At 38.6% G+C, this 16,056-nt stretch overlaps 1 protein-coding gene across 1 annotated transcript in view; it reads left to right on the top strand.

Annotated features, from left to right (window-relative positions):
- The first annotated feature begins 13,620 nt into the window (after positions 1-13,620).
- The window catches only part of LOC142346130 (uncharacterized), a 105,964-nt gene continuing 103,528 nt past the window's right edge, over positions 13,621-16,056 (top strand). Inside the window, exon 1 of the mRNA XM_075398636.1 lies at positions 13,621-13,796. Within this exon, the coding sequence (XP_075254751.1) occupies positions 13,621-13,796 (176 nt within the window). The remainder of the gene's footprint in view (positions 13,797-16,056) is intronic.

A 16,056-nucleotide genomic window follows, 5' to 3' on the forward strand; every position in this document is an offset into this window, starting at 1 on the left:
ATAGCTTCAAAAAAGCTAAAACAGATAGTAATAATAAACCACAAAAGGCAACTTACAGATGAAGACCCGTAACTAGCGTTATGAATCTCCTCTGAAGAAACTATTAATACTATAACAGCTTCAAAAAAGCTAAAACAGATACTAATAAACTACAAAAGGAAACTTACAGATGAAGAACCATAACTAGCGTTATGAATCTCCTCTGAAGAAACTATTAAAGGTTTAATAGCTTCAAACAAAGACCATTTAATTACAGGACGTAAATTTTACATGAAAACCCATAACTAGCGTTATGAGTTTTATGAAGAAACTTAATGTAAAATAGCTTCAAACGTGTTCAAACAAAAGCCATTCTTCCCAAAACAAAACTTACATGAAAGACCATAACTAGCGTTATGACTCTTTTATAAGAAACTATTAATACTATAAAAGCTTCAAAAAAGCTCAAACAAAAGCAAGTAGATTACTAAAGGCAACTTAAAGATGAAGACCCATAACTAGCGTTATGAATCTCCTCTGAAGAAACTATTAATACTATAATAGCTTCAAAAAAGCTAAAAAAGATACTAATAAACTACAAAAGGAAACTTACAGATTAAGAACCATAACTAGCGTTATGAATCTCCTCTGAAGAAACTATTAATAGAATAATAGCTTCAAAAAAGCTAAAACAGATAGTAATAATAAACCAAAAAATGCAACTTACAGATGAAGACCCGTAACTAGCGTTATGAATCTCCTCTGAAGAAACTATTAATACTATAACAGCTTCAAAAAAGCTAAAACAGATACTAATAAACTACAAAAGGAAACTTACAGATGAAGAACCATAACTAGCGTTATGAATCTCCTCTGAAGAAACTATTAACGGTTTAATAGCTTCAAACAAAGACCATTTAATTACAGGACGTAAATTTTACATGAAAACCCATAACTAGCGTTATGAGTTTTATGAAGAAACTTAATGTAAAATAGCTTCAAACGTGTTCAAACAAAAGCCATTCTTCACAAAACAAAACTTACATGAAAGACCATAACTAGCGTTATGACTCTTTTATAAATAACTATTAGTACTATAATAGCTTCAAAAAAGCTCAATCAAAATCAAGTAGATTACTAAAGGCAACTTAAAGATGTAGACCCATAACTAGCGTTATGAATCTTCTCTGAAGAAACTATTAATAGAATAATAGCTTCAAAAAAGCTAAAACAGATAGTAATAACAAACTACAAAAGGCAACTTACAGATGAAGACCCGTAACTAGCGTTATTAATCTCCTCTGAAGAAACTATTAATACTATAATAGCTTCAAAAAAGCTAAAACAGATACTAATAAACTACAAAAGGAAACTTGCAGATGAAGAACCATAACTAGCGTTATGAACCTCCTCTGAAGAAACTATCAACGGTTTAATAACTTCAAACAAAGACCATTTAATTAAAGCACGTAAATTTTACATGAAAACCCATAACTAGCGTTATGAGTTTTATGAAGAAACTTAATGTAAAATAGCTTCAAACGTGTTCAAACAAAAGCCATTCTTCACAAAACAAAACTTACATGAAAGACCATTACTAGCGTTATGACTCTTTTATAAGAAACTATTAATGCTATAATAGCTTCAAAAAGCTCAATCAAAATCAAGTAGATTACTTAAGGCAACTTAAAGATGAAGACCCATAACTAGCGTTATGAATCGCCTCTGAAGAAACTATTAATGGTTTAATAGCTTCAAACAAAGACCATTTAATTACAGGACGTAAATTTTATATGAAAAACCATAACTAGCGTTATGAGTTTTATGAAGAAACTATTAATAGTAAAATAGCCTCAAACGTGTTATGACTTCTGCATCAAAGACTTTAATGGTATATTATCTTAAAACCTAAAAAAGTAAAAAATTTAAGATAAAAATCCGATCCATCTCTAAAAATTCAACTTCAATAAAATTTTAAGAGTGATCAAAACTAATACAAGATGACGCAAGGAGTGAACGTTGATAATCTCCGACCTGTCGTTTCCGTCAAAAATATCAACAATATTAGAACAGAATTGATTCAACAAATTTTCGGATAACTTTATGTCATTTTCCCTACTTGACTCGAGCAGCAGCCGAACGCCAAAAACCAGATTTAATAAACTTTCATATAAGGTGCCGGAAATGCACTTACGAAAAACAACAGGACTAACGTAAAACATCCAGTTGAAGAACTCATTAGCTTTAAATTGGCCAATTTCATCTAACGAGCGAATTTTCCTCGAGTAGCTGATGAGTTCACGAGGACAAGCAAGTGAATTCACAATATCATTCACTTTTGGCTTAATAGATGTCGTCATTTTTCTAATGATAAGCTTCAACAGCTCGGGAAAAACTCCAAGCAGAACGCAATGCATATAATCAACAGGCGCCGTCAGAGGCAGGCCGATAACCAGGTCACTGAAAGCACTACGTCCTTTTACGCCAAAAACGCTTGACGCCCCGCAAACCAATGTAAGTTCAGCCCTCTGAATAACTGATTATTTAGCTCCGGCTACCGAATCGATCCACTCTGCTGGAAAGGATAGTACGCATGCGTTTTCCCAATCGTCTTGCCCTCAGCAGTACAGAAATGACAGCCGAAGAATCCATTAAATTGCGTCATGTTTAAAACATGGGCTTTGGCACACATATCTGCTACCAGTAGTCGTACTTTGAAGACAACTGTTTTTCTGGGAAAATCTGGACTGTCAATTTCGATCGGCGTAATCAGCTCGGCCCTCAACCGAGGAACAATTTCGTGCCAATTTGGCGCTCCTGAATCCACAAAAAGACCTGCCAAAATAATATTCTTTCGCGACATACGTAATATTGGCGGCAAATCGGAGCACTGGAGCCATACTGGCCACAATTCCTTCCTGTATGTAGATTTCTTTATATTAACACCGTCAGTTGAGAGTACGAGATACATTTCAATGGCTGAACAGTTCCGCAGGTTAACAACAGGTGCAACATTTGAATTAAGGTCCAAATGAGAATTTTCAAGCCTGAAGTCTGAATATGCCACAATTTGACTTAGATTACGTTTCAAAACTTTTTGTAATTGATTTCTGAAATTCAAGATTATGACAACGCCTTTTGAACTGTCTAGGTACGCTCTCGTCTGATTGCTGAGATCTTTTTTCATTTGTTTCACCAACGAGTGACCAGAAGGCAGTTGATTGTCCCTGGGGAGTAAGGCCTGAACAACTGAATACAAAGAAACAGACGCCTCATTGGATAGAGCGAAACGAGAACTAAATAACTCAAGCAGAGAAGTTGCTTGTTTTAACGTTACATCGCTACCAGAATATAACATTGTTGAATCTGCGTTCTCTCCAACATCTTCAAGTATACTATTTTCGGATATTGTCGAGACAGAGCAAACAAAGGGCTGAAAATGTAATGGAGACGACACTCTTGGAGTTGGATCACCTGAAAAACTGTGAAAACCGTCATCTGTCATCTCTTTTTCATCGCTCAATTCTCCCGCTGGATCAATTTCCGGCGAAGAAAGACACATGGTTACTGGAGGGGTTTTACTGGTTGTAGAGACGTATCTGCTTTGAGAAAAAAGGGAAATGTTGAGAATTGACTGACAGGAGCCTCTGTTAATATATTATACATCTCAACTCGATCCTTTTGTCGCAACCGTTTCTTCTTCGGTTTAACGGCTGTCAATGAATTCTTAAGTTCATACTCTTCCTGGTACGCTAATTGTGCAACTTCGTTGATAAACAAATCTATGAAATCGACAAATTCCGAATTCACTCTTTGGTTTAAAGACTGCTCACACGTATGGCATTTACAATAGTTTTGTTCAAAAAATTCGGGCCCATATTTTACTAAAAGCTCAGAGTTCTTAGTGATGCGTCTTTTAGTTCTGAGTTGGACAATGCCGGAGCTACTCGAAAAGTCATATTCGCAATTTGGATTGCAGTCCGAATTGACGAATCGAATTGGACCGACTAAGAGGAGGTTTTCACCGGTCCTTCCAGACCGCATCACGGACCAATCTGTTATGCCGTCAGGAATGGTTCTCACAAATCCGATCGGACCCTTGATTACAATTGAGGCTTGCAAGTCAACATCACCAACATAAATTAGCCGATATCCACCATAGCTATCGCGATCAATTTTGAAAGACGGCTTCAAAGTATCGTACGACTTGCAAACTATTTCATAGGTTTCCTTCCAGAGGTCTTTTGTTGAAATGTTCTGATCAAATAACCGCTCAGAAAGCGGCCTGACTATGCATTCCGCGCTCCGATAGAACTTTTCAACATTTCGTTTGACAGCGTACAAATCGCACTGACTGAGTGTAATCCAGTCAACTTTTTTTGACAACATAGAACTGGAAAAAATATTAGTATCAAATCAGCCCTCACAAAAATTGTTAAAGAATGTCCCTAAATTTTTAGATAATTTCCGCAATCTTTCCGAAATCAATAAGCAAAACACGTGAAAAAGATCAATTGAAAATTTTGAAGCAAAGACTGCTTAACGACAAAAACAAAATAGACTTAAGTCTATGGCAGGGAAAATCAACATTAAATAATAAATGAACTCAAGGATGTTTACGCTTTCGGATAGCAAGTGATTTGAAGCTTTAAAGTTAGATCCGCACAGTTAAAAAGCTGCACTAGACTGTTTTCAAGTTTGTGTTTTTCTCTGCTTCGATTCATGCTTGATCGTCCGGTGCAAAAATATTGGCTGCCACTCCAGCCTCATCATTGGGCTCGATGCTCCCTCCACTTTTTCGCTCGTCAGCTTTGAGCTCATTTGCACGGTTATTAAAGCTGGTCTTTGCGTGCTCGTACATGGCGAGTCAGTTATCGTCGTACTTCAGTCTGAACAGTTCTGCAACAAAAAAATCCTTTTCAACTAAAATAATGATCGAGACTAGAGGAGGATTTTCGCATGAATTGCGTGGAGTCTTGTGGGGCGGGTTGACTTGCATTTGAACAAAAAGCTCAACAAAAAATTACCCTTCATTTGGCTTTTGCGCGTTGGACTGCAGTCAGTTCTCGCAACCATTCCACTCTTTGTCTTCAATTTTGGAGACAGCATGTGCCTCATTTGTTCCTCTTTGGTCCACAATTTGTTAGCAGCCTGGCGCATTATTGAGGCAGCGGTTTTGCCGGTTATTTTGGCCAAGTCATATCCCAGTTCTGGACCCTTCAGAACAAGAAGCGATGGCTCTGTCCCTTCTGAAATGTCCTTTGGTTGAGGCAAAGCCAGACCAAACCGCGCAATTTGTTGATTCTGGAAGAAAAAAACGTATGGGTTACAATAACGAATCGAAAGACAAACAAAAAACTAACCATAAAAAACAGGTTTCAATCAATTGAACTGAACAGAATGTAGACGCAAAAACTAATAGGCTATCTTGAAAAAATGAAAGAAGACAAAACAAAAACCATTATTTTCAGCTGGTTTGTGTGAGATTGCATCTCATTGTAATTTCTGTTAGCCAGAGAGTTAATTGCTCCTTTCAAATCCTTTACTGTGTTGCCTAACTTGGCTACAGTATCTCTGAGCTCAGACTGGACGGTGACGCTGTGCTTCACGGTCTCTAGTAAGTTCTATAGAGTTCATTGCCCTCTAAGCATCCAGAAGCTGGCGTCATGGGCCTTTTTAACCTTTTGGGGTTCGCTGGAGTTGATGTAGTTACTTCAGCAGAACAGCCAGGCTGACTGCTTGTCTAAATAATCCAAAAATGAAACCTAGAATTTGAAGAGATGTGAGCAACTAATGACAGTTATCAAACCTTGCGCTGACTCGGTTCTCCCTCGTAAATTTGGAGCGCATCTTCTTCAAATACCTTTTGTATATCGTCAGAGCTGATCTCCGGCATAGAGCAATCAGTCATTGCAAGACCTCCCAATTCGGAATTAGGTACTGTAGTGTTATTAGCGTTCTCATTCTCCATGTAAGTGAGCCTCTTAATGACTTGTGAGCTGGTGGCCCTATGAGCCCCCAGGAGCTGCGCAGAAGGGTCAGGCACCGTTAAATTCGGGTCAGTATTTAACTGGAACGAAAGTTCAGAGCTGCCCTGTGACTCGTTCCTCTGGGAGGCAAGATATCTACGCTCATCTTCCAAACAGTAATTTTTGTGACCAACAGTATTAACTAATGCTGACCAGATGAACGTTCCAGTGCGTGGGTTTCTCATTGTGTCTTTAACGTCAATATGGTCTCCTGCCTTAAAAAAAAAATTTGTTTAGAAAAAATTAAAAAATCATGAGGATTACGGTTTTGCAACGCAACTAATACAAAAAGACTTGCCTTTATTGCCACACGCTGTTCATTATTGAGACCAATTGCACCACTGAAAGCTGCATTGACCACAAGAGTTGACTTATTTTCAAATTTGAGGAACCACCATCTGTTCTTCAAAAAGAATGAGCAACGTTCGTCAATCTTTTTTGCCTCCTCCTTGTCTCTTTGACTCAAACCTCTTGTATCCCTATGACAGGGCCCCTGACTCTGAAAAAAAACAAATAAAGACAAAAAGAAAAGTTTCCAAAGACCTGAGCCACAAATCAAAAACAATTTGAAAAAAAAATTAAGACAAAATCCGGTTGTTTCCGTTCAAAGAAACTAATTGCTTTCCACGATCCCCAATCCCTCCTTCAGTGCTTGAAGAAAATGGGTGCGTGAACGCACATATAGTGAGCTGACTCATATCAAAATTTTAGCCCAAAATATTCACTCAACAAAAAGTTATTAACTAACGAGCACTAGGCATGACCCATTCTTTCGGGCTACAGAGTCCCAAATCATGAATATTTACCGAAATAATGAACCAGTCGGAACCAGACATGGCTCATTAGAACCACCTTGAAAGAAGCTTTATAACCATATATATGACTCTTAATTTGAGTCCATGGTTCGCGAAAGACCGGCCTGCGAGCAGAGGGAAAGTTGACCCAAGTCGACCCATGTTACCTTGCGCTCCTTCATGAATTTTTTCGTGAAATTAGTACGCAACGGTTTGAGACCTAATAATTTAATTAGCACACATAACGAGATCACTCATGTCAAATTTTGAGCCAAAAACATTCACTCAACAAAAAGTTATTAACGAACGAGCACTCGGCATGACCAATTTTTTCGGGGTACAGAGTCTAAAATCATGAATATTTACCAAAATACTAAACCAATCGAAACCAGACATGGCGCATTAGAACCGCCTTGAAATAAGCTTTATAACCATATATATGACTCTTAAATTGAGTGAGTGGTTCGCGAAAGACCGGCCTGCGAGTAGAGGGCAAGTTGACCCAAGTCGACCCATGTTACCTTGCGCTCGTTCATGAATTTTTTCGTGAAATTAGTACGCAACGGTTTGAAACCTATTAATTTAATTAGCACACATAACGAGATCACTCATGTCAAATTTTGAGCCAAAAACATTCACTCAACAAAAAGTTATTAACGAACGAGCACCCGGCATGACCAATTTTTTCGGGGTACAGAGTATAAAATCATGAATATTTACCGAAATACTGAACCAATCGAAACCAGACATGGCGCATTAGAACCGCCTTGAAATAAGCTTTATAACCATATATATGACTCTTAAATTGAGTGAGTGGTTCGCGAAAAGCCGGCCTGCGAGTAGAGGGCAAGTTGACCCAAGTCGACCCATGTTACCTTGCGCTCGTTCATGAATTTTTTCGTGAAATTAGTACGCAACGGTTTGAAACCTATTAATTTAATTAGCACACAACACGAGATCACTCATGTCAAATTTTGAGCCAAAAACATTCACTCAACAAAAAGTTATTAACGAACGAGCACTCGGCATGACCAATTTTTTCGGGGTACAGAGTATAAAATCATGAATATTTACCGCAATACTGAACCAATCGAAACCAGACATGGCGCATTAGAACCGCCTTGAGATAAGCTTTATAACCATATATATGACTCTTAAATTGAAGGGGTGGTTCGCGAAAGACCGGCCTGCGAGTAGAGGGCAAGTTGACCCAAGTCGACCCATGTTACCTTGCGCTCGTTCATGAATTTTTTCGTGAAATTAGTACGCAACGGTTTGAAACCTATTAATTTAATTAGCACACATAACGAGATCACTCATGTCAAATTTTGAGCCAAAAATATTCCCTCAACAAAAAGTTATTAACGAACGAGCACTCGGCATGACCAATTTTTTCGGGGTACAGAGTATAAAATCATGAATATTTACCGCAATACTGAACCAATCGAAACCAGACATGGCGCATTAGAACCGCCTTGAAATAAGCTTTATAACCATATATATGACTCTTAAAATGAAGGGGTGGTTCGCGAAAGACCGGCCTGCGAGTAGAGGGCAAGTTGACCCAAGTCGACCCATGTTACCTTGCGCTCGTTCATGAATTTTTTCGTGAAATTAGTACGCAACGGTTTGAAACCTATTAATTTAATTAGCACACAACACGAGATCACTCATGTCAAATTTTGAGCCAAAAATTTTCCCTCAACAAAAAGTTATTAACGAACGAGCACTCGGCATGACCAATTTTTTCGGGGTACAGAGTCTAAAATCATGAATATTTACCAAAATACTGAACCAATCGAAACCAGTCATGGCGCATTAGAACTGCCTTGAAATAAGCTTTATAACCATATATATGACTCTTAAATTGAGTGAGTGGTTCGCGAAAGACCGGCCTGCGAGTAGAGGGCAAGTTGACCCAAGTCGACCCATGTTACCTTGCGCTCGTTCATGAATTTTTTCGTGAAATTAGTACGCAACGGTTTGAAACCTATTAATTTAATTAGCACACATAACGAGATCACTCATGTCAAATTTTGAGCCAAAAATATTCCCTCAACAAAAAGTTATTAACGAACGAGCACTCGGCATGACCAATTTTTTCGGGGTACAGAGTCTAAAATCATAATTATTTACCAAAATACTGAACCAATCGAAACCAGACATGGCGCATTAGAACGGCCTTGAAATAAGCTTTATAACCATATATATATGACTCTTAAATTGAGTGAGTGGTTTGCGAAAGACCGGCCTGCGAGTAGAGGGCAAGTTGACCCAAGTCGACCCATGTTACCTTGCGCTCGTTCATGAATTTTTTCGTGAAATTAGTACGCAACGGTTTGAAACCTATTAATTTAATTAGCACACATAACGAGATCACTCATGTCAAATTTTGAGCCAAAAACATTCTCTCAACAAAAAGTTATTAACGAACGAGCACTCGGCATGACCAATTTTTTCGGGGTACAGAGTATAAAATCACGAATATTTACCGCAATACTGAACCAATCGAAACCAGACATGGCGCATTAGAACCGCCTTGAAATAAGCTTTATAACCATATATATGACTCTTAAAATGAAGGGGTGGTTCGCGAAAGACCGGCCTGCGAGTAGAGGGCAAGTTGACCCAAGTCGACCCATGTTACCTTGCGCTCGTTCATGAATTTTTTCGTGAAATTAGTACGCAACGGTTTGAAACCTATTAATTTAATTAGCACACATAACGAGATCACTCATGTCAAATTTTGAGCCAAAAATATTCCCTCAACAAAAAGTTATTAACGAACGAGCACTCGGCATGACCAATTTTTTCGGGGTACAGAGTCTAAAATCAAAAATATTTACCAAAATACTGAACCAATCGAAACCAAACATGGCGCATTAGAACCGCCATAAAATAAGCTTTATAACCATATATATGACTCTTAAATTGAGTGAGTGGTTCGCGAAAGACCGGCCTGCGAATAGAGGGCAAGTTGACCCAAGTCGACCCATGTTACCTTGCGCTCGTTCATGAATTTTTTCGTGAAATTAGTACGCAACGGTTTGAAACCTATTAATTTAATTAGCACACATAACGAGATCCCTCATGTCAAATTTTGAGCCAAAAACATTCACTCAACAAAAAGTTATTAACGAACGAGCACTCGGCATGACCAATTTTTTCGGGGTACAGAGTCTAAAATCATGAATATTTACCAAAATACTGAACCAATCGAAACCAGACTTGGCGTATTAGAACCGCCATGAAATAAGCTTTATAACCATATATATGACTCTTAAATTGAGTGAGTGGTTCGCGAAAGACCGGCCTGCGAGTAGAGGGCAAGTTGACCCAAGTCGACCCATGTTAGCTTGCGCTCGTTCATGAATTTTTTCGTGAAATTAGTACGCAACGGTTTGAAACCTATTAATTTAATTAGCACACATAACGAGATCACTCATGTCAAATTTTGAGCCAAAAACATTCACTCAACAAAAAGTTATTAACGAACGAGCACTCGGCATGACCAATTTTTTCGGGGTACAGAGTCTAAAATCATTAATATTTACCAAAATACTGAACCAATCGAAACCAGACTTGGCGCATTAGAACGGCCTTAAAATAAGCTTTATAACCATATTTATGACTCTTAAATTGAGTGAGTGGTTCGCGAAAAACCGGCCTGCGAGTAGAGGGCAAGTTGACCCAAGTCGACCCATGTTACCTTGCGCTCGTTCATTTTTTTTCGTGAAATTGAAACGCAACGGTTTGAGACCTATCATTCTAGTTAGCACACATAATGAGATCACTCATATCAAATTTTGAGCCAAAAACATTCACTCAACAAAAAGTTATTAACGAACGAGCACTCGGCATGACCAATTTTTTCGGGGTACAGAGTCTGAAATCATGAATATTTACCAAAATACTGAACCAATCGAAACCAGACATGGCGCATTAGAGCTTTATAATCATATATATGACTTCTAAATTGAGTCAGTGGTTTGCGAAAGACGGGCCTGCGAGTAGAAGGCAAGTTGACCCAAGTCGACCCATGTTACCTTGCGCTCGTTCATTTTTTTTGAGTGAAATTAGTACGCAACTAATGAGACCTATTAATTTAGTTAGCACACATCAACTTGGTGTGGGGGGTGTGATGTTGGGATGTTGGGGGTGTTGATGTGGGGGGGGGTTGATGTGGTGGGGTTGGGGTTTGATGTGGGAGCTCCATATCCAGACAAAGCACCTCGCGCTCGATCATTATTATCTCTGCGAAAATGATACCAATCAAGCTCGCACATATATTGTTTGTTAGAGCAGATAATAGGCTTACTCATATCAAAAAATCATCCAGATCGAATCGCTCAATAAAAAGTTATTAACGATGGCCCATCGGGCATACCTCAAATTTTCGGGTGTCACAACGCCAGATCTTTAATAACTCCATCAGTTTTGGGTCAAATTAAATGGGACATAGCTCATTGAGACCTTTATTATCTAAGCTTCAAAACTATATGTAGCACATTAAATTTGGATCACTGGTTGATGAAAAATTAGGTAGTGAGCACCGCCTAAATCGACCTACCTACACACGAGGTACCTCGAGCTCGATCATTAATAACTCTATCAAATTGATACCAATCAAGCTCGCACATATATTGTTTGTTAGAGCAGATAATAGGCTTACTCATATCAAAAAATCATCCAGATCGCATCGCTCAATAAAAAGTGATTAACGATGGGCCATCGGGCATACCTCTGATTTTCGGGTGTTACAACGCCAATCTTCAATAACTCCATCAATTTTGGGTCAAATTAAATGGGACATAGCTCATTGAGACCGTTATTATCTAAGCTTCAAAACTATATATAGCACATTAAATTTGGATCAATGGTTGATGAGAAATTAGGTAGTGAGCGCCGTGTAATTTGACCACAAAATATAGCCGAAATGCCCGTATGCCAGCCAATATGCCAACCAATATGCCACCAAAATATACCGTGGTATGCCCATGGCATGCCTGGTATGCCCATGATACATTGCTAAACTAACAGAAGGCAGGATTGGCTCTTCTGACAATCTGTACATCGGCACTGCCATATGCCCATTTTCGTCCCCATTTTGACCATTTCGTGGCAGACCATTTTGACCATTCCCACTACTATCGAGCAGGTTTCCACGACTTTGTAAAACTGGGCCCCTTGACAGCATGGGAACCGTCACAGTCTTCTTCATAACTTTTCCTCGATTCGAATACCCAGACATTTCAAGATCTGAAATATATATATGTTGATTTTCGGCTAAAATTCGGCTCCAAACGGCTGAAAAATGGCTGAAAACGGCCCAAAACACCTGAAATACCCTCAATAGACCCTCCCGGTGTGCTAATATCACCCAAAAATCAATTTGGTATGCCCCCGGCATCATTTTCTAGCACCCCGGGAAAGTGGCCAAAAAGTAATGCCAAAATCGTGGCACGTTGCGAAATTTTTTTGAAATCAAAAATTTCACTCGAATTTTTTTGAAAAGTTTGTTTTGACTTGGGAATCATTTTCCAAGTGTTATCCAAGTCTTGGTTAAGACTTGACTGACTTGTAAGACTTGTATTTAGACTTGCCCAGTACTGGAAACCCAAAATAAGACTTGGATTTAGACTTGCCTAGTACTGATATAGACTTGGAGTTCGGTCCGGGCAATAAACGGGGGGGGGGGGGGGGGGGGGGGGGGAGCTATAATGGGAAAGACCCGAATTCTGTACAAGAAGAGAGCCGAATTGTTGAATAAATGTTTGAGTCTGTCTTAATCTGAACAGAGACTACAGGGATCTTTTCTGTTTTTGCCCCCCCCCCCAGTCCTATATAACCAGGCTGTTTGCACCCCCCAAATATGTACTTTTTTGTCCTTAGAGATCCTTCAATTTAGGCACAATAACGTGCCGGAACCAGCACAAGATTGGATGGATTTTTGTTTCCGGTTATCAAAAAAATTAGTGTCATAAAGCCAATCTTATGGAATATAAGCGCAAAAATAGTAAAATGACGCATTATTCATTGTCTGCTTACATTATAAGCAAAGTTCAATTACCGTATACGTCTTAATTTCAAAACTTCGCTGCATAATTAAATTGTAAATGCCGTTTGTGCGTAATTGTATGTAATTGTATAAAATCCAAACAATAAGCTATAACATGCGTAAGTGGGGGGTGCAAATGGATGGACGGGGGGGGGGGCAACAACAGAAAAGATCCGCATTCAAAACAAAACTCAGCGCATATAAACATAGTGTCATCGCATTTTCATTTGTCAAATAACTTGGTCTGACCACATCCCGGGACAGTCTCTGATGGGGTATTATATAATGATTGGGCAAAATCTGAAATGAACCTCAACTTTCTGTAGTCGGATCTTTTCTGTTTTTGCCCCCCACGTCCATTTGCACCCCCCACTTACGCATGTTATAGCTTATTGTTTGGATTTTATACAATTACATACAATTACGCACAAACGGCATTTACAATTTAATTATGCAGCGAAGTTTTTGAAATTAAGACGTATACGGTAATTGAACTTTGTTTATAATGTAAGCAGACAAAGAACAATGCGTCATTTTACTATTTTTGCGCTTATATTCCATAGGATTGGCTTTATGACACTAATTTTTTTGATAACCGGAAACAAAAATCCATCCAATCTTGTGCTGGTGCCGGCACGTTATTGTGCCTAAATTGAAAGATCTCTAAGGACAAAAAAGTACATATTTGGGGGGTGCAAACAGCCTGGTTATATAGGACTGGGGGGGGGGGGGGGGGGGCAAAAACAGAAAAGATCCATGAATGCTTTTTTCAGAGCTGTACTGGTTAGACGGGAAACCTTCAAACTTGGGTACCTCCTCTCTAGTAGGATGTGTGGGTGTAGTCTATAGTGACGATGGACCATTCGCATCCACATGCATAAAACTACCAAATGGATCACACCACAGAGCCAACTGCCTCAAGGAAAACCTTGCATGGTTATAGTCATCCCGTTTCCCTCTTTTTAAAACCACACAGGGAAAATTTACCCCCTCCTGAAATTAAAAATTTTCACTGAGAAAGAAAACTCTTTTCAGCCCATTGTAAATCCTTATGAACCTCTGTGTAAACTAGATAGCAAGATGCGTCCTCAAGATGCGTCCTTTTTCGTCCTCAAGAAAAATTTGCGGAGTTTGGTACAAGGACAGATTGAGGCCACAGACAAAAATTACCTCTGATCAGACTAAATCTAGACAAAGGTCCTGTGAGTAAATGGTCCATCTCGATTTTCCTGTGCGCGAAAGTGCCCCGGATCAAAATTTCTGGTGAGGAAGCCACCTCTGATCAAAAAGCGAAGTTTTAGAAAAAGTCTATGGTCTCTAAAAGGTCCAACCCTATCTTTTGTCTAGAAATCGTGCGTTAGAAATCATGGCCGTGTGCATTTCCTCAGGATCAAATATGATTTCATAATGTTCATACTTGATCTTTTAGTTCGATCCTAGTAAGAAAACAAAGAGAAAATGTATGAACCTTGTATGATTATCTAGAAATCATATATGATCCTAGTATGATTAACAAGATCCACACTTTATTTTTTCCTTCCATTTAGGCTTTTATTCTTTATCAATAGGTAGCTTTTACGTGATTTCCCAACATGACAAGCTAATCCACCAAAAAGCACTGAAAAGCAATATTTCCCGCAAAAATGTGTGCTCAATTATTGAGTAGGTAAAATTATATGCCGAGAGCTGTGTCAGTGCAAATCAGAGGTAAATAAACATAAAAATTAGACAGTTAATTGGACAGCTCATTTCTAAGTATATGCGGAACTTCGAATTTTAGAGTCTGCAGTTTTTCGTCACCCATGAGTCATTGGGCTTGTCTTTAGCTGCGCATGAATTAAATGCAGTCTGCCGTGTAACTTGCAATTTATACCTTCCGACTGACATTCTGCTTGCCAAACCTATTTGACAATTGACCAATTGAAGCTCTTTTTTTCAACATTAATTGCTGACTGTTGTCAAACTAGACAGATTATATTGCTAACTGCTGCTCTATTTGCCAGAATTATTTGCATTTCAAGCGGCATTATTACACAGTAACATCTTCTGGTTTAGCATAAACTTATGATGATATCCTCCAAAATATCCGTTGCTCTCATATTTTTTGGAAAACTCCTGGTTTTGAAAAAAAGACGATCATAGGCATAATGACCCTTTAAATTTGCAGACAAAAATGACTCAATTCGAAAGGCTCAATCTTTAGTCCTCGAGGTTCCCACATCTGTCAAGGCTAAGACGACTGGTACATAAAAAGTGAAAAAACCGTCTGTCGTCTTCATGTCGACTAAGACACCAGTTGACATTTTTGCTCACAAATTTCTCCGGGATCTCAGACACAAATTCGCGGATACGTCTCCAACACACCAGTACTGGAATACACATTTTTTTTGAAAACCTTGGAGTATTCTGATCTGTTAAAATATCACTTTCTCACATCATCCCCCTTCCCAAAAACCCGAGAGCATTCCCAGTCCTACAGTCTCCTTCTCCCGACGGCATACCTTACCTGTAAAGTATGCGTTCACCCTTCGATCAATCGAGCTTTATCATGATTATTCCCGCATTCCGCCTTCCGATGTTTATTCCAATAACTCACGGTTAGTGTGGGTTGGTATTTTGAAATGGCATGCACATAACAAAGTTTCCGTATACCACTAATTCGACTATATATAGTCTGTAATAACAATGTTTAATTTCCGAATTTACTCTTATTACTGATTACACCTCACAAATCAAGAGCCAGATATATTACAGTAAATGCTCTGTTCTGGTCAGCCAAAGAACAGTCGGCGACTTACTCTGGCTATCGACAGAGCTGATAACCATAAATACAGACCGGATAAAGGGCAGTCGGTTCGCGCTCCGGATAGTCGAGGTTTAGATTCTAGAGTGCTTATATAGAGATTGAGTGAAATTCGTTAATGATATTGTTTTCACAAGCGCTGATATACTTTGACACGTGAGTCTTGGTGACTTAAATATATCTAAAAGTTTTGATATTTTTGAAACCAGTTCATACCTATAAATTGTCATTTCCAAGAAACGTGAAAAAGTTTTTTTGCATGTAACTTCAAAATCATTTTCAAATGTAGACTGCGCTTGCAATATATTTATTTTTAAATAAGTTTTGAGACTAACTTGAACAACGGGAATATGTGACATAAGTAATTTTTTTCTGCCATATATGACATTGCAT

This window comes from Convolutriloba macropyga, chromosome 9 (genome assembly GCF_964194025.1).
Source record: "Convolutriloba macropyga chromosome 9, txConMacr16.3, whole genome shotgun sequence".
In the NCBI taxonomy this organism is placed as follows: Eukaryota; Metazoa; Xenacoelomorpha; order Acoela; family Convolutidae; genus Convolutriloba; species Convolutriloba macropyga.